The sequence below is a fragment of the Lepisma saccharinum genome, chromosome 9, assembly GCF_977018435.1.
Source record: "Lepisma saccharinum chromosome 9, izLepSacc3.1, whole genome shotgun sequence".
Classification (NCBI taxonomy): domain Eukaryota; kingdom Metazoa; phylum Arthropoda; class Insecta; order Zygentoma; family Lepismatidae; genus Lepisma; species Lepisma saccharinum.
This window is the reverse complement of record NC_139237.1, coordinates 57,898,448-57,924,818: the sequence shown is the minus strand read 5'-3', so window position 1 is coordinate 57,924,818 and position 26,371 is coordinate 57,898,448. Positions and strand designations below refer to the sequence as shown.

At 40.2% G+C, this 26,371-nt stretch overlaps 2 protein-coding genes and 1 non-coding gene across 3 annotated transcripts in view; 2 read left to right on the top strand and 1 right to left on the bottom strand.

Moving 5' to 3' along the window:
• The window catches only part of Nos (Nitric oxide synthase), a 248,348-nt gene that overhangs the window by 125,435 nt on the left and 96,542 nt on the right, over positions 1–26,371 (top strand). Inside the window, exon 2 of the mRNA XM_083128230.1 lies at positions 24,378–24,517. Within this exon, the coding sequence (XP_082984356.1) occupies positions 24,378–24,517 (140 nt within the window). The remainder of the gene's footprint in view (positions 1–24,377; positions 24,518–26,371) is intronic.
• Positions 1,636–22,285, bottom strand: LOC145992677 (cilia- and flagella-associated protein 299-like). The gene is made up of 4 exons (XM_083129053.1): positions 22,098–22,285; positions 11,936–12,113; positions 10,527–10,721; positions 1,636–1,904 (listed from the first exon to the last, which is right to left on the bottom strand). The coding sequence occupies exons 1-4, from the start codon at positions 22,235–22,237 to the stop codon at positions 1,731–1,733; spliced, it is 687 nt and encodes a 228-aa protein (XP_082985179.1). The 5' UTR covers positions 22,238–22,285; the 3' UTR covers positions 1,636–1,730.
• On the top strand, positions 15,463–15,534 carry TRNAD-GUC (transfer RNA aspartic acid (anticodon GUC)). Its single transcript has one exon. It is a non-coding gene; the product is annotated as a tRNA-Asp (tRNA).

The following is a 26,371-nucleotide window of genomic DNA, read 5'->3' as shown; positions in this document are numbered from 1 at the left end:
GGGATTCGGTAAATACTAATTCATCATATTTTTCAAAAATCGTATAAGGCTTAATATTCAACTTAGGAAACTGCTTCCACTTGCCACATGGGGAGAAATTCATACTCTTCATTTCTGGCGGAGATCTTTTTAGTAGCATTGCTCATTCCGACGATATTGGAATAAATGCATGGCTGGTGCGTAATTGTCCCTCTTCGCCTTTGCAGTCATTTAGAATTGGAAGTAATTCATTGATATTTTGCCGTGGTTGAATCTTATTCAGTAATTCCTTCGTTTCAAATAACATTTTGTAACAGTTTACACGCATGTGAAAGAAATTGATTTTTTTAAATCAACATAGCTTTGAAAGTTTGTAGTGAAAGAGCGTTCGTGTCACTTGTTCACAAATCATTCACGCACGAGAACTCTCATTTAGTGGGGACATTAGTTTACACTGAAATGTGAAATAATTTCTACCCAACAATGTCATAGTTCATAGTAATAGTAGAGATGGCGTATTGTTGCAGTAATTCTATGCCAAAAAGCAATTGTCACAAATATGAGACGTGCCGTTTTATGTTTAAAAAAATCGGTAAGGAGACTCATGAAAAGGAACTGTCCAGTCTGGTCATCTTAGATATACAGAGGCTAACATATCGGAAAATGTAAAATGATCGTTTGTGAGTAATGAAAATTTAAGTGCATGCTTAACTTAAGCGATATGCTCCGTGAATCACTGATCGACGATCAGAAGCAAGGTAAATCAACAGATGAACAATGAAAAATACTATGAGTTGCCAGAAATTATTTTTTTCTTACTTTCAACTTCCTCGACTTCAATTACTTTATTATCTAATTCAATGCTAAAATGTTCCATTCTATGTGATTTTATTCCTATTGTATTTTATTGTACTTTCTTGTTTAATTTCTTTGTAACCTTCAATTTTATCTTAATTTTTATTTTAATCTGTTCTATTCTATGGGATTTTATTCCTTTTGTACTTTATTTTACTTTCTTGTTTAATTTCTTTGTGATCTTGAGTTTTATTTTAATCTGTTCTATTGTATGGGATTTTATTCCTTTTGTATGTTGTTGTACTTTCTTGTTCAATTTCTTTGTAATCTTGAGTTTTATTTTAATTTTTATTTTAATCTGTTCTATTGTAAGGGATTTTATTCCTTTTGTATTTTATTGTACTTTGTTGTTTAATTTCTTTGTGATCTTGAATTTTATTTTAATTTTAGTTTTAATCTGTTCTATTCTATGGGATTTTATTCCTTTTGTACTTTATTGTACTTTCTTGTTTAATTTCTTTGTGATCTTGAGTTTTATTTTAATTTTTATTTTAATCTGTTCTATTGTATGGGATTTTATTCCTTTTGTATGTTGTTGTACTTTCTTGTTCAATTTCTTTGTAACCTTGAGTTTTATTTTAATTTTTATTTTAATCTGTTCTATTGTAAGGGATTTTATTCCTTTTGTATTTTATTGTACTTTCTTGTTGAATTTCTTTGTAATCATGAATTTTATTATTTTTAAATTTTAATCTGTACATTTGGGGTTAGGTGGTAGACCAGCAACAGCTGAACCTCGCCCAGCAATAAAGTCAATTCAATTCAAAGTATCATGTAAACCACATCGGTCATAATTTTATTTAACGATAAACTTGCTCTACAATACATGTCCTTCTTGCATCAGTAACCGTGCCATTTGTCTACGGCTTCCAATGGGTGGCGATTCCTCTCTTCACCTAGCACTTCCTCCTCACCACGTGGTCATACAGAACCACCTGAGCATACATATTAGTGCGGACTGTCACGCGCGTGGTGTTGCATCCTGGGTTCGGCAAGCCCGGATCCACATATATGACCTTCCTGTCATGGCGATTTAAGAGTAGCAACCCTCGTTTTGGATCTGTAATCACCTGGGATAGAAAAATATACATTCATTTCTGGTTATCATTTAACTATGACATCATTGTCAGTAATTAACTATAGAGGTATATAATGTGATCTATACCCAGATGGAAGAAAACTGGACAACTTGTTCCTGAAATAGGAACTGTAGTTTGAACCTTAGAAATGGTTTTGCTTTTAGAATATGTTAGCAAGAGTACCAACCTTAGAAACTATAAAAAAAATTGAAAAGTGGTTAAGTATTAAACTCAACCATTGAGAGGATAGTTCGTAACCATCTTGTAGTGTCAAAAACTTAGTCCAGGGATAGCCAAACGGTCAAGCTCGTGCGGGGCTTGACTACAATAGCGATTGAGATAAAAGCGGAAATATTTGAGTAAAACTAGCAGAAATATCTGCTTTGGCCGAAAAATGGACATCTGGATATTTGTGACAACCTGTTCACCCAACCTAACAAACATTGTGGATGAAAATGAGGATCATCCTTATTAGCATGGTAAGAAGTAAGATGAGAATGATTAAGACCGAGTTTGTAAATGTTACTGTGTTCAAGAAGAGTATTACATGTTTTGAACTTCCTTTAATACGTGAGAGCTTCTGTATGTTCCATAGAGATTGAAAAAAATTGATGTGATTTGATTTGACTTTTCTTATTTAGTGCCAGTTTTACTAATGGCGACGATGAAAATTGGCGGATGGTATATAATTGATGAAGGGACATTCAAAAAGGAAACATGCTCCTGCCGAGGCCCTGGCGTCTTATTGCTGTAAAAAATGATTATACATCTTAATGTTCTTATGAACCAAAAAAGTCTCGTAAAAATTCAATCCACACTTGCTAGCTCGTCATGTATTTTCAAATGTTGGAAGTAGCTCAAAGGCTCAGTGAGTTTGGAGATCGCTGACTTCGTCTGTCATACAATCTTCAATAAATGCTTGAAAATTGGTCTGCCTTTCTTTACTAAGCTCTGTCGTAGGAATCTGTAGATCAAGCGAACGAAAAGGAGTCGTCTGCGAAAGTAGTGAATCCGGAGCAGCGCGCACTGCTTTGCTCTGACCACTAGCTTTCTCCCCTTCTTTATCGTTATGTGCGCCGTTGCTCAGCAGATTCCTGGAGTTTAGACTACACTTGTACTCTAACAACGTTCATGTAAGCGGTCGTATTTTAAAGACTTTAACAAATCATTTAATTGATCGTTCATTCCTTGTCGATCCAAATTCATTACTGCAAACTGTTTGTATATAAAATCTCTACAGCCCAAACACTCTGAGTATCTGGCATTTGACTTGAATATTCTTAAGAAAAGCGTCGTTGTCCACTGTCGAGTTACTCACCTCGTCACCAAACAGTCGTCGAAAAATCCGATTTATTGAATTTCCCCGTAATGACCTTCCATACCAAGAAGCCAGATCGCCGGGCGCGACGATGCCCCCAGCTATCCGGGGAAGCCCCAGAGAGGCGAAGTCCGATAACAAAGGAGAAATATGTTTCCATGGCAACCAACGGGAAGGGTGGATATGTTATCCGCAACAATGTTAAGGTGAGAATGCATGATAGGTGAACGAAGATATCTTACGTTTTGAATTTTAACCGATATAAACGGACTTCAAAATGCAAATGTTCTTTCCTAATTTCGAGATCACTTGTACGTAATTCGACCATTCTCACCAAATAACATTTAAAGTAATGGGTCACTGGCGTACGCATGGTTTTTCTTCGGAGGGGTCTGTATATGTGGATATAACATAGCTGTGTTTTAGTGAGTTGGATACACTGTAAAATATTTCATAATTACCATTTTCAAGACAAGACAAAAAAATGTAAAATTGTAATCGGAAGTTATTTTAATGCGCGGTTTCTGTTGTCACTTAGGTTTTCCCGAATTCTTAACTACTTTCATTTGAAAAGTTTGATTTTATCATAATTTCGGGGATGGCTGTAGCCCCATCAGTCCCCCTCTGCGTACTTAGTCGTTTGTACCCTTCCTCGAAACGAATCTTGGACCTTCTCGATGATGTAATGGCTAATTCTGTCTCGGTGGGGCACATTGCAAAGTGATTCGGATACCCCTTTGAACTTTATATCACAGTCTCGATTAGTGTTTGCATATAAAGTGGACTTGGATTAAACTTTGACAAGCTTTTCTCGTTGGGAACCCTGATAAATGCATTCCCTTATTCTCAGCTGTAAAGAAAACTAAACATTTTTTTTTTTTTTACAATGTCATCATGTTACAAAGTGAGCTGAAAGCTTACCAGTATTGAATTACAATGACAACGACATTTAATTTCAGTTGGAGGGTATCTTTTCTTCGCCTCTTCCTCTCTTACGAGCCTCCCCGATGGCGTAATTGTAACGTCGCCTTGTAATCAAGGGGTCCCGGGTTCGATACCTGGTGGAGGCACAAGGCACAATGGTTCGGATCCCACCTTAAACTGTAGGTCCAGTCCCGATTAGCTTCTCTGTGCATAAAGTGGACTTAAAACAACAACAAACAAATCTTCTGTCGATTTTTTTTTTTAAAGTTCACTTTATACCACGGTTGTTAAAGGTCCAGGAATTTTAAATAAATTCAATTCCGGTCCAGGAGAGAAAATCAGCAAACGTAAATGGGTTCTGGGTCGTAAAGTACCTTTTTATCTGTAAAGTATATCAATTCGGTCCATGAACCTTTTTTCAGCTGAATTTAAATACGATCCAGGAACATTTTTTTCCTGATCAATTTATATTCGGTTCAGGAACCTATTTTCAATGAAACAATACGCAACTTGGACCAAATTTAAACTTTGCGAAAAAAAGGTTCCGGTCCGCAGCGGAACCCAATAGAACTGTTCAGAGTTTATGCGTTGCTGGACCATTAACAACCCTGCTGTATACTCGGATAGGCTAATTATTACTGGTCGTGTAGTTTAAAGTGGATTGTGTGTTATGTGTCTCCTCAGTTGATTGGTTGATCTTGTTAATTAAGAGCACATCAGCACATAGAAGACTCTTTTCTTCGCCTCTTAACTTAGACATAATTGAGAACAGAGCCCTAACATAAATATAAAAAAAATATGTCTATTAAAAACGTCCTCACTCAATTCTTAAAAACCAATAGTCAAATATTCCTTAACAAGAACGAAAAATATACTGTGTTCGGGGATAAAATTTCCATGCCCTAATTAAAAGCTGAATCTATGAAGGGGCACTCAGCACAAATAAGGACAAACACAGGAGAACGTGAGCCCAGTGAGGATAATACTGGCCGTGGGTTCAGGCGCCAGAGCCTCGTTGGCTGAGACTGGTGTTACAGGGGTAAGCCCGTAACAAAGGTAGGCTAGGGGGCTGATGCCTTGGGTGCCATTCAAAGCTTTTATATTTAAAAGAAATACAAACGAGAAATTTACATTTGGCAGATGTACGTTCTGGTAACACACTGCTGGTAATTTTCTGTTTCCCAAAGTAGTAGAAATACAGTAAAACCTCGTTAATCCGGACTAATGGGGGGATAAGTTGACTGCTTTTGGGGGGGGGGGGCTTTTGCCTTTTGCCTGTCCGGATTAAGCGAAGTCCGGCTTATCGGGGTCCGGATTAACGAGATTTTACTGTAGTACGTTTTGAAATATGTTCTTCAGACACTAAGACATAACTGAGGTATTCTTAAATATGCTATTTTTTTAAAAAAAGAAATCAGAAATGCAGACTAGACTCGAATTACTTTCGGAACATCTCCAGCGGACTACGCGAGTCTGTTTAGCGAGCCTAGTGGGCGTGTAGAGCCTGAGCAGGGGACTTAGCGATAGGTTCTGTGTTGAGATGACGTGAGCGGCTCGCTTCGTTGATTGGCTGCTTCAAGAGTTGCGACTCGTTCCGATGCTTCAAATGCATAACGGCCAAAGATATTCCGGAAATAATCTCCCTCTACCAATGTTTGAATATAACCTATATTATTTTTACTAAGTTTTTCTATGTTTTCTGATTTCAAAATTTGTATGATGTAAAAATCACAAACCATGGCATGAGAAGAAAATACCGAAGGACGCAGATAAAACGTCGGTACTTGGCTGTGAGCGGTGGGCGTCAAAATATCTAGCTACGGGGATGCACCGGAAGTGAGGTTGACTTTTGGTTGTCTACTCAGGTCATCTTATACACGTCTGTGTCTCCATCTGGGATTGAACCGTGGACAGATTGACTCCAAGGTTATAGCGTTACCATTGTGGCGCTCCAGGCCTGCAAGTCTTCCCAAGGTTACGTAAGGATTTTCTCTTTGTCTGCCATTTATTGTCATAGGCGTGCGCATAGGATGGGGGACAAGGGGGACGTTGCCCCTCCTAATACTCTCACTTAGAAATCTAGTGCACATAAATCTCTTTACCGTTATTAAGCAAGATTATTCTGTTTAGAAAATAAAGTATTTTCAAGTCGACGAAAGTTCCAAGCAACTACGGCGGATTTATTTCCTATGCACTTCGTAAAAAGGTAAAAGTGCTCCCCTGTGCTTAGCACCACGCCATGAAGGCGTATAGGGGGTGTCGGGGTAACGCCCCACACTTTCTTGATCCGGTCATGAGTGGGGGTGATGTGATCAGCATCACGCTCCTGACGGCCTTTACCCCCCAGGGTTTCCCCCAGGTACCCATGTTATTCGACGCTGGGTGGGCGCCGGGGCCGCTTCCAACGTTAGAAAAGTTCCCGGATTTGAACCGGCCGGGGATCGAACCCGGGACCTTGAGCATGGTAGTCAGACGCGTTACCGACTTCGTTCTCCACCAAATTACTTGTTACTAAGGCTCACTCATTTTATTCGTCAGCCTAGTAGTGTTACACCTATGTGGTCGCAGAATAAATTGGTCATACATTGGAAATGAATAAATTATGTGTAGTTGTTTTGAATCTGCTGTACGAAATCATGTTCATATGTAAATTTGTCTGAGCCACAGAGTAGGAAAATGCAGGGGGAGGGGAACAGAGAACTTTTGTGGCAAAGAGGCTGGAATTCTTCTAATAGAGTGATTTTCGGTGTTTCCGGACGCAGTTATATACGCCCCTGTTTAATACCCATCAATACAGTAAAGCATTGAGATCTAACGAGGTTTTTTATTTCTCCGACTGATCTTTCATCAAGGCTTTTGCCCCCTTAATCAGAGGTCTACGCACGCCTGTGCTTACTGTTGATTTTGATCAAGGTATATTAGCCATTTTACACATCTCTGGTAAGGTACCTGTAAGGGGGCGGTGGAATAACCGCGAAAGGGATTAAGCGTGAAACGAACTAAGGGCGAAAGAGCACAACCGCGAGACGTAACACAGGATTAAACGCGAAAGGAACAAGAGCGAACGGGATATACGCGAAGGATTAAGCGCGAAAAGTTTAAGCGCGAAATGGAATAAATGCAAAGGAATAAGCATCAAAGGAACAACCGCGAAACGGATTAAGCGCGAAAGGAACAACCGCGAGACGAATTAAGCGCGAACGGAATAAACGCGAACGGAATAAGAGCGAAAAGATTAAGCGCGAAAGGGAATAACCGCGAAGGAATAAGCGCCAAAGGAACAACCGCGAAACAGATTAAGCGCGAAACCAAAATTGAACACTGAATAAGCGCGAAAGAAATAACAGCGAAACGAAAATTCAAAACAGGAATAAGCGCGAAAGGAACAGCTGCGAAAGGGATTAAGCGCGAACCAAAATTGGACACCGGAATATACGCGAAAGGAACAACCGCGAAACGGATTAAGCGCGAAAGGAACAACCGCGAGACGAATTAAGCGCGAAAGGAACAACCGCGAGACGAATTGAAACGGAATAACCGCGAAGAAATAAGCGGGGAAAGGAACAACCGCGAGACGAATTAAGCGCGAAAGGAACAACCGCGAGACGAATTAAGCGCGTACGGAATAAGAGCAAAAAGATTAAGCGCGAAACGGAATAACCGCGAAAATTTCACTCTCGCGCTTAATCCCTTTCGCGGTAGTTCTGGCGACCCCCTGTAAGAATACTCACCATTCACTCTCACCCCAACCGACGAATTATTACGCTGAAAACTCTTGGCTAACCCCCTCCCCTTCCTTTCACCCAAAAAGCCACCATAATCTTCTCTGTACGAATTCGTTACTCAATTATTACTGCGACTGTCAACACTGGATATAAGGCTCCCCAATGCGAGGAATAAATATTACCTTCGACGGAAGCAATTTGTAGCAAGACTGTTTGTTTTATCGGCTGGGAAGGAAACTCCCAAGACAACAGCCGCTTCACTCTCCCTTTTCAAATCAATAGTTGCCACTTATCCCTCAGCGCCCCCTATCGAGAAGGTGTGTTTGCAGAACCACTTTACAACATGTGGTAACACCTGCTGCTGGGGAAAATGCTATCCTCAGGTTTCACAGCGTTATTGGTTTGTAGGTTCTCCCAGGATTAACGTTTTTACAAAGAATCTTTACAGAGATATCAACCATGTGTGAGAATCCAATCATATGAGGGTGTGCGTATTTGGGATAAACAATTCAATGTGTCCCATAGGTTACTTTGCTCTGGGATATAAGGAAATGGTTTTAATGTTGTTCTCAATCTAATCTAAGTATGAATGAATGTTCTCCATGATCTCCATATACACTGCTCCACAAAACGTGAGGAACACCAAGGGATTATGGGAGCAGTAGAGTATTAGAGAATATTGTAAACCTTGAGATTAACATTACAATAAAATATCTCTTCTGCACATCATCGTGGCAAGTTTATTTAAGCAATATCACGCTACACTGGCGTACGCAGAGATGGGTACATGAGGCTACAGCCCCCTCCAACAACCTTTTGCATTGATATGTTCGCAATTTCCGTGGAGCATTTGGTCCGGAGTTCCTGTTTATGGATGACAATGCTTGCCCGCACCGCGTAGGTATTGTGTCGGAAGACATCACCAGTATTGAGTGGCCTGCATGCTCACCGGACCTCAATCCTATCCAACATGTTTGGGATGCTCTTGATCAGGGGTTATGAACACCAATAAGGTACAGATGCAACATGGAACGTAAATGACCAGCAAAATAGCAAAGTGGTGCACAGGGTGAACCCTGGTTTTGTGTTTGATTCCTTCTCTTCTTCTGGTGTTTCTTAAGTATTGTGGAGCAGTGTAATTGGAGTACTGTGGAACCTTAAACGCAGAACGTTATGCACCATACTAGTAAGGCTGAACCGATACCCCTTCCGATACAGATGTTTCAAAATAGTAACAATTAAAAGTTGTTCAAAGTATTGGTTACTGTTAGTTGGTGAGTATTCTAGTCTAATTATAAGCATGAATTTACCAGTTATGCTTTAAAATATTCAAACATTACATCATAATATCAAAGTATCTGTTATGTAATAACAAAATACAGCTTTTCACATAATATTAGTACAAAATCAATGTTTCACAACTGCATTTCGCGAACGTGTCGCGTTGCCTTTTTGCGGTCCCCGACAACGATCGAAACTCCGGAAAAGTATCGGCCAGTATGGGCAAACAAAATACTTTCCGATACTGATACGTCAGCATCGGTATCGACTCAGCTCTAATTCCTAGCTATCTTCACTGAAGGAACTCGGTGTCAGCAGGATGGTGCATTTGCATACACAGCTTCCTCGTCACCTTAATTCTTGGAGGGCATCTTTGGCTAACTCATAATCTCGCCCGGAATCTGGCCTGCTCGTTCTCCAGTTCTTACTCTTCCACACTATTATGTCTATGCAAGGTAAGATCTAAGGGAACAATTCGGAACTTTTGGAACTTCTCTGTAGTAACAGAGGAACTGATTGTTAAAGAGAGCCAATGCTATGAATTGTCTTGGAGCCCATCCTTAGGAAAAATGATGACCAATTCGGAATCTTCCTGAATACTCTTTCCTTATCAATCACAAATGAGACCTTGCGCTATCCCAGATAACGTAGTGATAACGCATTCGCCTTGTAATCAAGGGACCCCTGATTCTATCCCAGGAGAAAACATGTTGCAGAGGTTCGGATTCAAACCTATGTGAACATAACGTGGATTTAAAACGAACAAAGGGAAGCTTCAGGCAATGGAAGTTCGATCTTCTCCTTTGTGAATTTGTTTGGTGATTGATTTAAATTATATCACTTCTCCTTATTAATGTAACACACTTTTGCTCGAGTCTGTACATCTAATTAATTATCTCCTCCTTAACATGTAATACTACAGCGAAGGGAGAAATACAAGTGATTTTTCCATAAAACACCACAGAATTAATGTAAAAGGGCCTATGCTTGTCCTTGCATTCCCGGTGGTGGCACTGTAGGTCCAGTCTACAGAGTCTAACAGTGTCGTTATAGAGCCGCGATGGTCTAATCGGTAGTGTATCTGACTGCCAAGCGGGAGAGTCCAGGTTTGATTCCCTAGTGGGCGATTTAAGGTCGGAATTCTATAAAGCGGCTCTGGAGCTCACACAGCCTCAAACCAATAGGTACCTGGGGGCAACCCTGGGAGGTGCTGATCACATCATCTCGAAAATGGCCGAGATCCAGTGGGGCACTACCCACACGGGAAACTTTACCTTACCAGTCCCGATAACCTATCTGTGCACAAAGTGCACTTAAAACAACAACAGCAATTCAATTATCATTGAATCGGATATGATACCTTACCATGTAGTTGGGAGACGGGTTGGTGGTGTTCTTGCCGGTCCGCCAGTGGTAGAACCCCAAGTCGTACGCGTTGGGCGTCACCTTCCGAAGACCCTCGAAGTAACCTCGCCACTCCTCCTGCGTCAGGCGATGCCTGTAGTCGATGTAACCTGATATCTCGTTGTTGCTCTCGCTGATTCGGATGAAAATTATGGTCTGGAACGGAAATTACGTTCGTTTCTATCAAAGGATCTTCACACACTCTCGGTCAACTTTTATTTTGATCGCCTTTGACATGAAAAAAAATCTGTTGTGTTTGGAAACATCGAAGTCTTCTCGTGATGCGTTTATACTGATCGCAGGCCCAACTGGCGGCTAAACTACATAGCTCCATAGTCTTCGTGGGTGTGTGGCTCGATGAGTGTCAACAACCTCAGTTGCGAAGTAGGGGTAACATCGCTCTCCCATTACAATGTTGCCAAGCGTACGTCTGCTTTTTTCATTTGTTTTTATTAGCTTGTTCGTACAGTGTTCGGGTGTTTTTTATACTAATTTTCCGTGCTTTCTTGGCTATTGTACAACTTTTATCCAGTAATGGAGCTGATCAACTCTCTCTCTCTCTCTCCCAGTTTTACAATACGTTTGGCAACATGCTTATCCGACGCTCGTTTGTTTGTCCTTGTGACTCGAAAATGCCCGATGTCAGCCGAAGAGAATTCAACTGATCGTCGTTTCCCAGCCGCCAGCTTGAAATGCGAGCAGTATAGTCAGGATTAAAACAATGTTATTGCTCTCTCCACAAAAGTAGACCAGTCAAGGTCGGAGCTTCCCCTAGCCTCCTCCACAGCCCTGGCCCACAAGGGTTACCACACTGCTTCTAAGCTGCTCAGTCGACACTTCGTGCGTTGTACAGTCAACGGCAAAGATAATGGTAAGGAAATTGTCCACAGCTATTTTCATTACTTTTTTTCTACATCCTGTGTTGTTTTAAGGAATGAAACTATGTTGGTTCGAAGCAGGCATTGTTCTCTGCTTATTGACGTCTTTGTTTCAATTCACTGTCAACACATTGTGTAATTCAGACCGAATGAAAATGCTGGTGGACAATTCGCCTACTGTTTCTTTCGCCGTTGGGGTACGTATACGGTTGATTTCGCTGGTTAAAATTGTTGCTTACTGGCAATGGCGTGCCCAAGGGGGGGTTGGTGGGGGTTAGAACCCTTTTTGGTCCAGTATTTCTAAAAAAAGAACGTCAAAGGCTGGAAATATGGCAAAATGAGGACTGACTACTTACAAAATGTACACATAACGCCTCCATTTCGAAAATCCTGGGCACGCCACTGCTTATTGACAACACTGTAGGTGGGCGGCGAGACCTTGACTAGACAGTACAGGTTTAATATGGAAGTAATTTCTCTTGTTTGACTTACGGAGAGAATTCCCACTCGATTGGGGCGCTCCCTTCTGGCCAGCTCCTGAAGAAATGGCTCGGTGAAGGTGAGGTCCTCGCTGGAGAGCACGTAGGGCTTGTGGGTCGGGAAGAAATACTCGGCGACGTTCTTCACCCTCCGCTCGAAGGTCTTCCTCGTCAGAGTCTCCCCTGAGCCCCTGTGGGGGAAGGAAAACAAGGAGAAGTGGTTGTTGGAATTCTCGTGTTCCCCCTGAAACAACCCTCTGGGTATTTACGATTTTATTTAGTGAGCTACGCTTCTGTGGAGGATCCTATTAGTGTTTCTATAACTTGGAAATTGGTTATCTTTGGTTTGGGAACAGACACTGGATTTACTATGAGCATATACTGAAAAGGAACCCGTCGTACACTCTCTTCTGCCAGCAGAATCAACTCAACTTTTTCAAAGGACTCAGTGTATAAATACCCTCACTAAATTTGTGTGGCTCAGATATTCACTTTATTTTCTTAACAGTTAAAAATATATTATAATACCTCCAATTGTGTTCACCACTGTACAGTCAACTGCAATAAAAATGGGCTATATAGATACCCAAATCCTCGCTTTCCTGCAACACTTTAGGTGTGTTGACTAAATCTACGGCTGTGGCAGAAGTTTTCATTGGACATTTGCTGTTAAAATCCAATTTTTGCCGTAGAGTTAGGCAACACACATAACGCCTTTCTGAGAAACGAGCATTTGAGGGTCTAGGTGTCCCATTTTTATTGACCGTGACTGTATCAACACTTAAATAGCACGGTTGAATAGGACATTCTATATTTGAACCCCTGTACTGGGAGAATAACGGCATAATTGCCTGCTAATATATTTCCACAAGGCAAAAAACGAATCATTATTTTCCCCAAATGCCAACCCCGCCTTCCACATACTACAGCCTGGACTACATTCTGCAGACTAGTCAGGCTCTGGCATCTGGGCTCACACCTAGTACAATCTTCTTTGCGGCTTGTGTTTGTCGTCCATATATGTTTGTGATTGTTCCTTCTGCCATCTCATCTTATCACAAATCATCCTCATCTTCGCGATTAGTCAATGTGGTAGAAATAAAGAAGTAAAATAAATCAATTCAATCAATCTATGTATCTTTAAAATCCTGTACTGGTAAGGTAAGTGCATACTAATATATTTCCACACCATGAAGATTTCATCATTTTTCTAAGGTTTACAAATTCTGAAACCGTGCTTTTCAGCAATTTCTGAAGGATCTTTTAAGTTCATAGTGCTAGCCAGCGTGACAAGAAGGTTAGTGTTAGTGCCATGAAGCTGTAAGGCAATATGTTCGAACCTTTGTTAAGGCACAGGCGCTGGTATGTGTCTGTTTCTTCTTCTATTCCATCAATTCGGCACCCATCTTCATATCTTTTAACATATACAACTGGAAAAGCAATGTAAAATTACTGAGCATGCACATTAGACATTCATAGTAGGCTACATTTTTCGTTATTCTTTTGTTACCTTGACGGCGTTATGTGGTGATTGATTGATTTGTTTTATTTTTCTTAGCTTTTCTGACACTTTTGAATAATCGCGAAGATGAGGGGTAAATTTCTCGTATCGGACAAACGGATGAAATTTGCTAGTTCATTTAATTTCAATATTCGTACTTACGTATTCTGCATTGAGAAACATTGCTGAAGGTGGTATTTCGCATATTTCACGGAAATAAGCTCTATTTGCGACATATCGAGTAAGTTTTCTTCGTTTCTTTTTGCCTTCGGTAACACGCAAAAATGGCGGTCACAGTTTCACTACCGTACTCGGCATGCAGTGTTTCTACCCCACTGCACCCAAAAATACCTACGTAGCCCCACGAACCATTGACACATAGCCCCACAAACCATTTGCGGAAACGTACCTTCTTCAGTTACAAAAACACGTGTCTGGAAACAGTGACCGGGATTACGTCATCACACACAGGCTACATTCACCTGGAAGTAAATGGATGCAAGAGCTTTCGTGCATCGGTCACACATTTATATCGAAAAATAGATGATTTTTCGGCAAAAATTCAATAAACGATGCGAGAAAACACTTCCCCGAACTTTCACAAGTATAAAGAAACTGCATTCGGTAAGTAATTTCTCCTGTAAATTTGAAGAAATCCGTTTGTCTGATACGAGAAATTTACCAGATGGGGATGAAGGGTGATAACACGAAATGAATGAAAAGACTAAACACGAGCCCCACAGAGAATTATACTGGCTGGGAGTCCAGACGCCAGACCCTCGCTAGTGTGCAAAATGCAGTCCAGGGTGTACTACGTGAAAGGAAGGTTGACGTTTGGGTGTCTTAAGGGAGAGCCATCCTCATTCTGTGGATGAAGTAATAGGATACCAACTGTATTGATCTTTGTACACTATTCGAGATTGAATCGACGGAACCCTTAACGATCGATTATCTAACCAGAAAACAGTAATAACCAGCCTCCTCATCGTGGGAGGGATTCTCCCCGCGTAAAGGAAGATTGATGCCCCCCTTCCTCCTCATAACTTTCCCACATCGAGCAAGAAATTGAGAATCGCAGCTAAGGTTTATAGTTCTCGCGTTCTTAGAGCAGCAAGATAACAAACAGTGTTGTCCAAGCAAGGTACTTTCTCTTAATTTTTAATATGAATCGATCTTCAGGAAGAAGACTGATAGTACCACCAAACAAAGGTATTGAAGAATGACAGTTCGTGCCTTATGATAAAGGCTGCATTTTACGCCCAGCTGATCGTATTGGCTATGAGAAAGTAAAATGTTATATGTTTTGCAAATTACAAAATATGAGAAATAATATCTCAAATTCATTCTCGGGTACTAATCACAAAAGCTTATCTTATATATTTATATATCTACTTCTATATTACAGTTGATATAATAAAATAACCCGTGGCTCTACAGCCCTGGAAGGGCCTTGGCCTGTCTCCCGACTGCCAGTCTCCCTCCCACAATCCTACCTAGAGGTGTGGAGATCTGCAACCGGTAATGGGGTGACGTGGGGTCAGGGGGCTAGGACCTCACTAGCCGTTACGCTACTCACTCGTAGCTCCCCAATTTCCTCACGATGCCGGTGGGTTGCCACCGGTCCTATACACAGGCCGAGAACCCAGAGACTGAACCCAGGCGGACTCAAACCCATGCAGTCCTGCAGTCGGAGTCCAAAGCACAGCGCCATAAACCCACGACCACGGCCACGGAGGAGGACACATACATACATACATACATATACATGTGTTTGTGTGTGTGTGTGTGTGTGTGTTTGTGTGTGTGTGTGTATATTGATTGATTGAGTTTGTGTTTTAAGTTCACTGACTGAACCTACAGTTTAAAGTGGTATCCGAACCACTATGTGCTTCCACCAGGTATCGTACCCGGGACCTCTTGATTACAAGGCGACGACGATGCGACTACGGCATCGGGGAGGTTTATATATATATAGGTGATGAAAAATAGGATCTTTCTTGAGCACAAGACTAACGTAACGCAACTCCCATGCTGCATTATCCTCGGTAGTATAGTGGTTAGTATCCCCGCCTGTCACGCGGGAGACCGGGGTTCGATTCCCCGCCGGGGAGCCAAATTTGAGCACGCTAGGTGAATGCAACGAGTCATCGCACTTGATGAACTGACGTGGCCCTGTGGCACGACGTTCATTTGATACTGTGACATTCCTGGTATTGTAAATGCTGTATATTTCTTACTGTCCTCGGTGAGAGGAATATTGAAGAATCCGCTCTTCAAGTCCGCCGTACAGTAATATTTCTTGCCCCCCATATTGTATAATATTTCATTGATGTTATTCACACCCAGAGCGTCAAATACAGACGAAACATTCAATCTGCGATAATCCTGGCATAATCTATAACCCCCCTTTGCCTTCTTTACAAGGATAACTGGAGAGTTGAAGGGTGATTTTGTAGGAGAAATAACACCTTGCTTTAATAAAGTCTCAATCTGATCTTTAATTTCATCACGAAGGTGAACTGGAATCGGGTAGGATTTTAAGTGAAATTCTGTGTCATTTTTTAGTTGAATTCTATGTTTATAATTCGTGGCTCTACCTATATCATCCTTTGACCACGCAAAAACATGTGGATATTTCATTAAAACAGCCAAAAGTTGCTCCTTTTGCTGGGGTTCTAAATTCGGATTCACATCAAACCGACTAGGGTCCGCCCGTGCGTCACTGACGTTCCCTGACTCTTCCGTCGCAAAAACCTGTGCCTGTTCACCAATTTCATCCTTATTCTCATCATTATTGTTACTCATGATTGGCCTATCCCATGTTTCAGCTTTCCCGATAATAGTGCCTTTCTTAATTGTAACATTATAATTTAAAGGATTTGTGATCCAAATGAGATTCGAATCCGGATTAATAATTGCTCTGGCAACCATCAATCCCGTTTTCTCTTGAAACTGTAGGTCCGGTTCCAAGAGTGTCCTATCTTTGTCATATGAATTAGCCAATTTCAGTGGAATGCAAAAATGTGTCCTGGGTTTCACTTTTATCTTTTTAGCAGCTACAAATTCTGGTTGCAAAACATGCTGTAATAAATGGGAAACTTTGATTGACACGTCAAAAGCTTTCTTATTCTCATTTTTAATTTGGTTTCTAGGAGGTGTGCCAAATCTATGCAAGGTAAGCTTATTTTTCTCAAAATCTAACTTAGCCTTTTGTCCCTTCAAGAAATCATTTCCTAATATGGTAACTTGATTAAAATCCTTAACGATTCTAAATGGATGAACAAATGTTTGGTTATGTATAGAAAATGGTAGCAACACAATTTCCTTAACCGTCAGTTGACTATTAGTGACCCCTCTAATCGCAGTGTTTATATTAAATCGCTTGGCATTGACTGGTATGTTCTTATCTCCCGTAACCGAAATTTGACTTCCACTATCCAGGATGAACTGTCGAATTTCCCCATCTACTTTCACATTGATGTAAATCAAATCTTCAGAAGGAAAAGTAGAGACCGTTAGAGTTTTCCCCGTAGGTCCTACACCTAGGTCCCCGTCATATGCAGGTCTTACTCGCTTAAAATTGCTTCTGTTCTTACGAAAAGTAGAGTAATTTGCATTAACAACCTGATTAGTATGGTTATTTCGATCTTCGCGCCCCTGTTGTTGCTCCAAAAATGTTCGCGGCGATGAAGATGAAAAATGCGAACGCTGAAATCGAGGGTTACCGCCATTGCGGCATCGCCCCCTATGCGAGCTTTGCGACTGTGTGTCGAGATTATCATTGTGGTTATTATGCCATGTATTTCTATTCTGAGCTCTATGATTACTATTATGATAATAGGTTCTTCTATTGTTTCTATCTCTATGTTCATATTCTCTAAATGGATATGAGAATGATGACTCAGTGAATGAATGTTTTTTCCGATGTTCTGCAAGTGCATTTACTTTGGCCTCAAGATTCTGAAATTGCGAAACTAAATCTGACTCGTGAGACTGGAGTCCCGTGTTCGACTATAATTGATCAAGGTCTTGTTGTAGTGCATTTAATCTTTCCTCGATCTCCCGATTAGCCTGAGAATAACTTATGTCAACATGACCATTGACCGTGCGCTGCAACGTGATAGCTTGCTGAGTCGGCATGTAGGCTCGACTCGATTCAGAACACGACAGAGCTTTCATTGTCTCACATTCAGTTTCTAGAATTTTACGTTTTTGCACAAGATGTTTGAATTGTTCAACATGTTTCAGGTCTCGTAACATTTCATGCACTGAATCATATTCCCTGTTATAAACTTCTTTCATAAAGTTAGGTTGTAAACCACCGCTTATTTGCTTAATTTGCTCACTAGTTTCCATGGCAGGATCTAATTTTAATAACAATAACTGTTTTTCTCTCACATATTTTGAAACAGGTTCATTTTCCTGATGGAAGCGTAATCTGATTTGTTCTTCTAATTGAAAAGTGTCCCCCGGTTCCGTAAATTCTTCCACAATTTTAGTTTTTAAAGTTACAAAATCTATATCCTGTGCTTCCTGAGTTCGACTCCAAGTATTGAACCATTCCAATGCTGAATCAGCCAAAAATGCCGGTAGCATTTGCCTTTTCTCTGTGTCATTCCACTCATTAAGAATAGCTAAACTTTCAAATTTGTCAATGAATTTTAATACATCCTCGTGAATGTTACCTTGAAACTGGATAGTTTCGAGAATGTCGGGGTGGATAAATCTAGATTGCGCCATGATTCTATGATTAGCCTATGCGCAGGAAAAATGCTTGATTAGCTTCAAATTAGCACTAAGTTGCTTGTTTTCTTTTCTCATCCCCCCGTGGCTTTGACAGGACATTATCAGCAATTCAATTGTTTACTCTCCCGGAAATTTGATAAGTTAGGTTCAACAATCGCGTAACAGAGTGACGACAGTACACATCTTTAAAATATTTAACCAACCTTTATGCAACATCCTAATGTTAATTCTCATCTTTTTACAAGCCAATCGCCGAATAACCTAGTTAAAACTCTACTCTTATTTATTTGCGCCTTACCGCGTAGCATATTGCTAGGCCTACCTTTTGCTTTCTTTTCTTGATCTTTGGTAACAATTGATAATTAACACAACGTGAAGCACTAACAAGTGAAAATTCCGGCGCCATATCTCCCGTACTTAATTTGAAAAGCTAGAAGGCTCTATTATTTTCATCATATTTCGGGATGAAATAGATGAAAATCGCAGGATTTCACGTACTGCAGTGTTTTCGCATCGCATTTGCAAAAAAATGGATGAGAAGCCCTAAGCAGCCTCCACCACGTAACGCAACTCCCATGCTGCGTTTGGGATCGAACCTAGAACCTCTAGATTTAATTGGGTGATGTAGTTGTAGCATATTGTAGCATATTGCTAGGCCTACCTTTTGCTTTCTTTTCTTGATCTTTGGTAACAATTGATAATTAACACAACGTGAAGCACTAACAAGTGAAAATTCCGGCGCCATATCTCCCGTACTTAATTTGAAAAGCTAGAAGGCTCTATTATTTTCATCATATTTCGGGATGAAATAGATGAAAATCGCAGGATTTCACGTACTGCAGTGTTTTCGCATCGCATTTGCAAAAAAATGGATGAGAAGCCCTAAGCAGCCTCCACCACGTAACGCAACTCCCATGCTGCGTTTGGGATCGAACCTAGAACCTCTAGATTTAATTGGGTGATGTAGTTATTTGTTATTCATCTCTCGGGTGGTTATCACTCGCTTGGCCTAAATGTGATAAATGCAAGAGGTTACCTTTTAAAGGAATGGCGATAGAAATTAGCTTAGATTAGATATGGGTTTTATACTCTCCATGACTGAACCGATATGGATTGGTTGAGGAAAGGATATTACTTGCCTTACAAATATATGGAGATTGTTCCTAGCTTGTCCTCTCAACTATCACTTGTCTCTTGTCACACACCATCGTCCAATAGTCGTTCCCCACTTTGCTCCTCTCTCGCAGTCCGTAGTCCTTACTCTCTCTCGTATTCTCGCCAACTGATCACACCTCCTGACAATTCCAACACTCATGCCACATACGACTTCCAAGTCAATCACCCGACCTTTGCCTGATTACTTATTCAGCATTCCTATCTCTGATACCTGCTATGCTAAGACTTTATACTTCTTGCCCAATACCTTGGGTACGATACGCTAAAGTCCATGATTTTTTTCTAAATCTTTGTGATCATATTAAGCGAGTTGTCTATTCGAAAATTAACTGAGAGTTTGACAACGAAGCAATTGCGCAGATAGAATTGGTACTGGCTATGTATTCCAGGGATCCCCATTAGAGGAGCTACCTCTTCTTCCCTCTTAATAGATGTTCAAATTAGTTTTCCGGGAAATCCTGCGTCCAGAATAGTAATTGGAAAGCGAAGACTATTTGTTGAAATATATAACCTCAATCGATGTCAAAACATCGTAATAAATCTGAGGTTATTTTCTCAGCTTCTCGCTGGAAACGATTTCAAAGTGCAGCCCTTTTCTCTTGGCTGATTGCTCAAGGAGCAAAAATTGCAAGACGTGTCGTTCGTTTCATATATTAGACTTCCCCGATGGCGTAGGGGTAGCGTCGTGGAAGCACATAGTGCTTCGGAACCCACTTTAAACTGTAGGTCCAGTCTCGGTTGGACTTAAAACACAACTCAGAAAAGTCAACGTTAGGTATAAGAGAATGTTGTCGATGTTGAGGTTCCTAACAGCTATTTGCGCTCCCGTATTGCTTCTAGGGAGCTATTGAAACGGCTGATTTATATTCATGCAGTTATTCACAGAAGAATGCATTTGTTCGTAATTTCCTTTCACGAAGAATTATTTCTCTCTTTCAATTTCGGTTACTTTTACGTCGCTTTTCTACCTCTGGGATCTGTTGTGACGATGAGGATTAATGAAATATGTGATGGGACAAACACAAACATTCTCATTGAAGTCTCAATGTCTAAATTTTAGCTGATGCTTATTGCCCCACAGGATTGAATTGTAACCAAAGATCATATTTTTACCAGTTTTCATATCAGAGATATTTGTAGTCAAATATGCCCAAAAATAAGAATGCCTCAGAATTAAAAGGCCCATAAAACAGAGAGGAGTACAGTAAAACCTCGTTAATCCGGACTAATGGGGGATAAGTTGACCGGTTTAACGAAAGTCCGGATTAACTGAAATAACCTAAAAGAACAGTAGAAAGTGCATTAAAACTCCATCGTTAGCAATAAAACACGTTTATTATGTTATATTGAAAGGTCACAGTATACAGTACAGTACAAAGTCTGCGGGAAACAGAATTTCATCAGTGGTTGACTGCCTTTTCTTTGGGAAGTTCTCTTGTTGACTTCTAGCCACAATTAAAACCTTGCATTCTGCTTTTCTTTTTCATTCTGCCTGTCCGGGTTAACGAGGTTTTACTGTATTTCTCTGCACACGTACAGTACATTAAGTAGTAGTAGTAGCAGTGTATATGCTTAAAACGATACATTATCATCTCTCGTTACTATTTTTTAAACAAATACGATCCAAATTGATTAATATTTTCCATTCAAGAAAGAAATGTACAGAGATTTCATCATGAAATGAAATCCAGAGTATGCTAATTACAAGATTGATTTTATCCCATAACACTAGGCATTACCGTTTAATGGATATTGATTAGTGTGTAAAGGTTTGAAACACAAAAGTCACTACGCGTCTTGATGATAAATGGCTCCAAATAGAAACTGCACGTGTTAGTAATAAAATATTATGAGGTTCGATCTCTAGATCCAAGATTCACAAGTGTAATTACACACACACACACAAAGGCAAGTTTTTCAAACACTGGTCGATCAGCAGGTGGTGGTCCACACCACGTGGATTGCCTCCCTTGTCAAACGATAGCAATGTGCTTTTAGCTTGGTTTTAAAATCTTCCATTTGATTGTCCATCTCTTGCTTTTCAATATACCCCACGTATTCTCCCTTACCAGTCCAAGTTCCCGCAGTACGCCGCAGTTTGCAGTGCCCATGCTGATATGCAAAGCCCTCTTGTAAAATGTGCATTGGATTCTGTTTAGTACATCGCCCCCCTTTCCCCATATCTCCCTCCCGTACCCTATCGACCCTATTAATAATGTACGATGCAGTTTTTCCACAAAATGTATATCGTATTTCTCCAATTTCCATACTGTCCCTAGCTGGCAGAAGGTGGACGAGAACGTCGCCATCTGCATCAGCGACAAGAAACAAGGAGAACTTACACTGAAGCGGGAAGCGACAAGAGGCACGAGCCCATTCAGTCTAAAGCAAAACGTTCACCGCGCATGCGCAAACAACAGATGGAGGCGACAAGATGCACGGTATTGAGAAAACGGCCCAATCGGAGCGACACGTGTCGCTTCGGTCTGAAATCTCCCTTAGTGAATTCTCGAAACAACCTGACAGATTGATGGATCACGCATCTCAAAGTGTGCACATGAAAAAAAAAAACTTCATTTGTGAACCCCTTAAAAACCAAATACTCTTCATGCTTTAGTTATTCTCTTGTGTTGAAAAAGATGGGTTAGACAACTGAAATACCCCATACAAGCCTTGAATTTGCAATGAAATATATAAAATGTAGTAAAACAATGCACACACAGAAGCCAGTGTGCGCTTGAATGGAACTTACTTGAAACCCAACTCGACAATAAGCCTTGCCACATGTATGCTCTCCAAGTAGTCTATGTCCAAGGGTGTCACGAAGGAATCCAGGTATTCCTCGTACGAGCGATACTGCAACAAGTGACGATCGGTTTCAGCCTCATTCATTATGGAGATTGGAAGGTGTGGAATTGGTGATCTCTAAAACGAACAGAAATTTTTTATCTTCCGTTCTGTTTCCATGGAGAGTAAGTAACAACAATCACATTTTTATGCAATTCCTTAGCACTGGATGTTGGCGGCCATTTTGAACTTGCATAACGCCACTTCTCACTACTTCACCCTTCACTTGGGTGAGGTTACGGATTGTTTTAGAAGTATACCTGCCGTTGGAAGAAAACTTAATCGTAGAACTAAATTATTGCCATTTTCATATTGAAGTAACATTCTCATAAATCCTTGTACACTCACCGGCAATAAAAATGGGACATCTAAATCTTGAAATACTCACTCCCTTCCAAGGCGTTATGTGTGTTGCCTAACTCCCCGGCGGTGGTAGAAGTAATCCATTGAATGTTTGCTATTAAAATCTACATATCTCCGTAGGGTTAGGCAACACACTTGGCGTCTTGCAGTGAAGCGAGTTTTTCAGTATCTAGGCATCCCACTTTTATTGCCGCTGACTGTACATTAAATTTATTAGAGGCAGAAGACACAATATCTTCAGCATTTGCTCTGTGAGTGAATCACAGTGCCTCAGTGACAGAGAGTGTTGATTTGTCCGCTCAAAGTCTCACCACTGAAGGTTTCAGATTCCAGACGGGCCTGTCATTGGTGTTCTCTTTGCGAGTTTCCTGTCACGAATTTTATCTAATCGTCATGATTTGTCTAAATAAGCAGAAAAGCGACCTAAAATAAGAAAAATACAAGTAAAAAGGAAGTGATAGGAAAGCAGAAGCAAATTGTCACCAAGGAATATTGTTTTGCAAGGAAGCTGTTTTGAGCTAACCTAGACAGGAACCTACAGCTTGAAGGGAAATCTTAATGATCCAGACTTACTAGATCTAATATTACATTATAATACAGGATTATTCAAAAAGAAAGAGCAGATTTCAAATGTTTACTTCTCACGAACTATAAAAGATAGAAACACGTGTCATACATCAATGGATAGAGGAAAGTTCAAGGTTTTATAATCCTACCTATTAGTTCCATTCAATACCTGCAACGGCTTTTTTTACAGGTAAAATGTCGACGCCACAGGCAAGAAATGGAGTACCGTTTTGATGTTTGTCTGGCAACACATAATGCTCATGTTCAGTGCATACATTAAAACTTTCAACAATAAAACTTTGAACCTTCCTCTATCCATTGATGTATGGCATGTGTTTCTATCTTTTATAGTTCGTTAGAAATAAACATTTGAAATCTGCTCTTTCTTTTTGAATAACCCTGTATTATATTTTGAAAACATTAAATAGAGATGGCTATATGTCTTAATTAATTAAATTTGAAGCTCATGACACCAAGTCATTCACTCTCAATAACGAATTCAAAATGGCACACGCGTGTCACCACAGAGCTTCATATTCTATATTTAACTATTAAAAGTATATCAGGGAAAGAGGTATTGAAAGAAAATATGAAGTACGTTCCTAGAGTGAAGATCAGAGACATCTAGTTGCTGTGTTGTAAGTTATTTCTTCAAGATTAACATGATTTGATTTGATTTTTGTTAAGTAGGGTCGATTGTTAGAACTTTTGGCTAATCGTAATTATGAGGATGAGTGATGATATAGTTGAATTGAATTACACCCATGCTCGGGTAGGGATTCTAATACCTGGTGACGTAGAAACCATTCCGCTACGGAGGTCGGCAAGATTGATTGAATTGTTGATTTAAGTCCACTTTATGCACAGAGAGGCTAATTGCGGCTGAACCTACAGTTGAAAGTAGGATCCGAATCACTGCCATCAGGGTATCGAACCCGGTATCCCTTGATTACAAGGCGACACACTTACAGGAAGGTCCCATGAGGTTCGCAAGATTAACAGAAGTCGTGAAGATGGAGGAATTAGTACTGTAAATTGGATTTGTGTCTAATTTCTGAAACTAGCGTTAATGTGTCCTAATGGTCATTACCTTCGCCTTTCCAAGAAAACGTCTTCGTGCAACTTCCCCAAGTCTCTTCGGTTCTTCAGATGTAAGAAAAATATGGTTTTACTGCATTAAACTACGAGGTTCTAATACTTGTGTTATTTTGTGCTAGTTGTAAGTAAACTAATGTCTTATATTCTTGTATTTCAGCCCACGGCTTGCACAGCACAGGCGTGTCTGGGTAGCGTGATCGCTCACGCCACTCGTCCCACTGGAGTCCCTCGCTCCAGGGAAGAAGCCCTGAAACTGGCGAAGGAATTCCTGGACCAGTACTTTGCATCGATTAGAAGGTACGTCCTTTAAACTTTTTCCCAGCTGGAATGCCCGTAGAGAACAACAGTTGTCCTTTATGTATTCGCATAATTGATAAGTTCATCCAAAAACAAATTTAACTTTGTCTTGCTTCCATTTTCCCTCCTTAATCCTTCCGAAATAAACTTCTTGTTTTGGAGGCTGAGGGTAAAACTGCAGGAGGCATATGGCAATTGTCTTTCCTCAAGTAAATGAATGAAAATAAATACAATTTCTCCGCTGTTCTCACAGGGCAGCTCTATGTATTTACAACGCAGCTAGCCTCTTCTAGTGGCGGATCTATAGTTACAGTTGGTAGGGGCGAATTTCAGTCGGGTTTTCTGTCATTGAAAATCAATTCTTACCTAGACTTCCACTGTTATATGTAAACCATATATCGTACTGTAAACAGGAATCAAATTGACTTCCACGTTCTAAAGTTTGGATTGATTGATTTGATTTATTTTACTTCGCTTTTCTGCCACTTTTGGCTAATCGCGAAGATGAGAATGAGACATGATATGATGAAATTAATGAAGGGACACTCACAAAGGACACCCATGACCAGGATTCGAACCCGGTACTTTTGGTGTCGTAGCGCGGTACTAACCACTTTACCACGTAGACCGACACTAGAGTTTGGAGTACTGTTTTGCAAAACAGTGGTCTGCGGCTGGAATAGAAGGTTATTATTATGGAAAGGATTTTAAGGTGCAAAATTATGGTCGGGAAAGGGAAAAGAAGATTCTGAAAATGTTTTCAAAAAGGTGTAAAAAAAAGGTGCTGATAAAATGCCTTTATTTTTCTGAGCCTTCTGTATATAATACGCGCGGACCGCAGAGAGAACTGTGGTTGTGCCGAATAGGTTTTGTTAAAGTTTGTGTTTTCTCTCGCGGGTTTTGCTACATTATCATGGGAACTATTGGGGCTGCAATGATTATATTATATCATTTTATAGCTCTTGTTCTTCTCTGCAAAATGAGACCATTGGATTGTATGTAACTGCTCAAGAAGAGTGAAAATCGTTTATTTTTATGTCAAATTTTATAACAAAACATGAAAGAAAAGGATGGAAAAAGGTGCTGTAGCATCAAACAAGGGGTAAAAGGGTGCTAATATCACGAAAAGGTGCCAAAAGGTGCAACTAAGTGTGTGCATTTACTTGATTTCATGCTCTGATCAGATGTGAAGGATAAAGTGAATAAACAAAGAAAACAAAAACCTATTCTCTTAAAGCGTCTAGAGTTCGATCTCTTTTTGACGCACAGTTGTTAGTACCCAAACGTACACTGGTGATCTAGTTCCCATTACTCTGTTAAGACCGCCCACTGCACTTAAACCAAACTTTAAAATATAGTCTCAAACCTGTTAAACTTAGTGTAAAACACAAAGATACGAAGACAGAACAATGAGTCTTCAATAACATGAGGCGTAATAATATTTTGAATATTTTTATTGTATTACACAATTGTGAAATGAGAAGAAATAAACAAATTCAAAAAAATGTGAATAAAAACGAGTAGAGGAGAACACATTAAAATACCAATCTGAAACGTAGTAGAATGTAAAAGAGTGAAATTTATCCATGTAGTATTTCTGTGCTCCTGCGAGTGGAACAAAGGAAGTCTTACAGCTGATTTAAGGTCCAAACAGTCGTAAGCGTTCACTGGAAATGTATTGAGAAGGGTGGCATTCATTAGAAATGGTTTTTAAAATATACGTATTTCAAGATCACCTGGGTAATTTGTACCCATACGTGCGTCTTTACAGGTTAAAAAAACATAAAACCTGGTACACAATGCAACGAGTTTGCTCATTCAACTGTATTCATGAGCAGCGGAGTTGTTACCTAC

Bases quoted from the DNA above. Each gene is read 5' to 3' on its own strand.
- LOC145992677 (XM_083129053.1), bottom strand. From the start codon at position 22,237: ATGAATGAGGCTGAAACCGATCGTCACTTGTTGCAGTATCGCTCGTAC. The intron at 10,722-11,935 runs GTAAGTCAAACA...TTTCCGTTCCAG, and splicing joins ATCGAGTGGGAATTCTCTCC to ACCATAATTTTCATCCGAAT. The intron at 1,905-10,526 runs GTAAGGTATCAT...TTTCTATCCCAG, and splicing joins ACCCGTCTCCCAACTACATG to GTGATTACAGATCCAAAACG.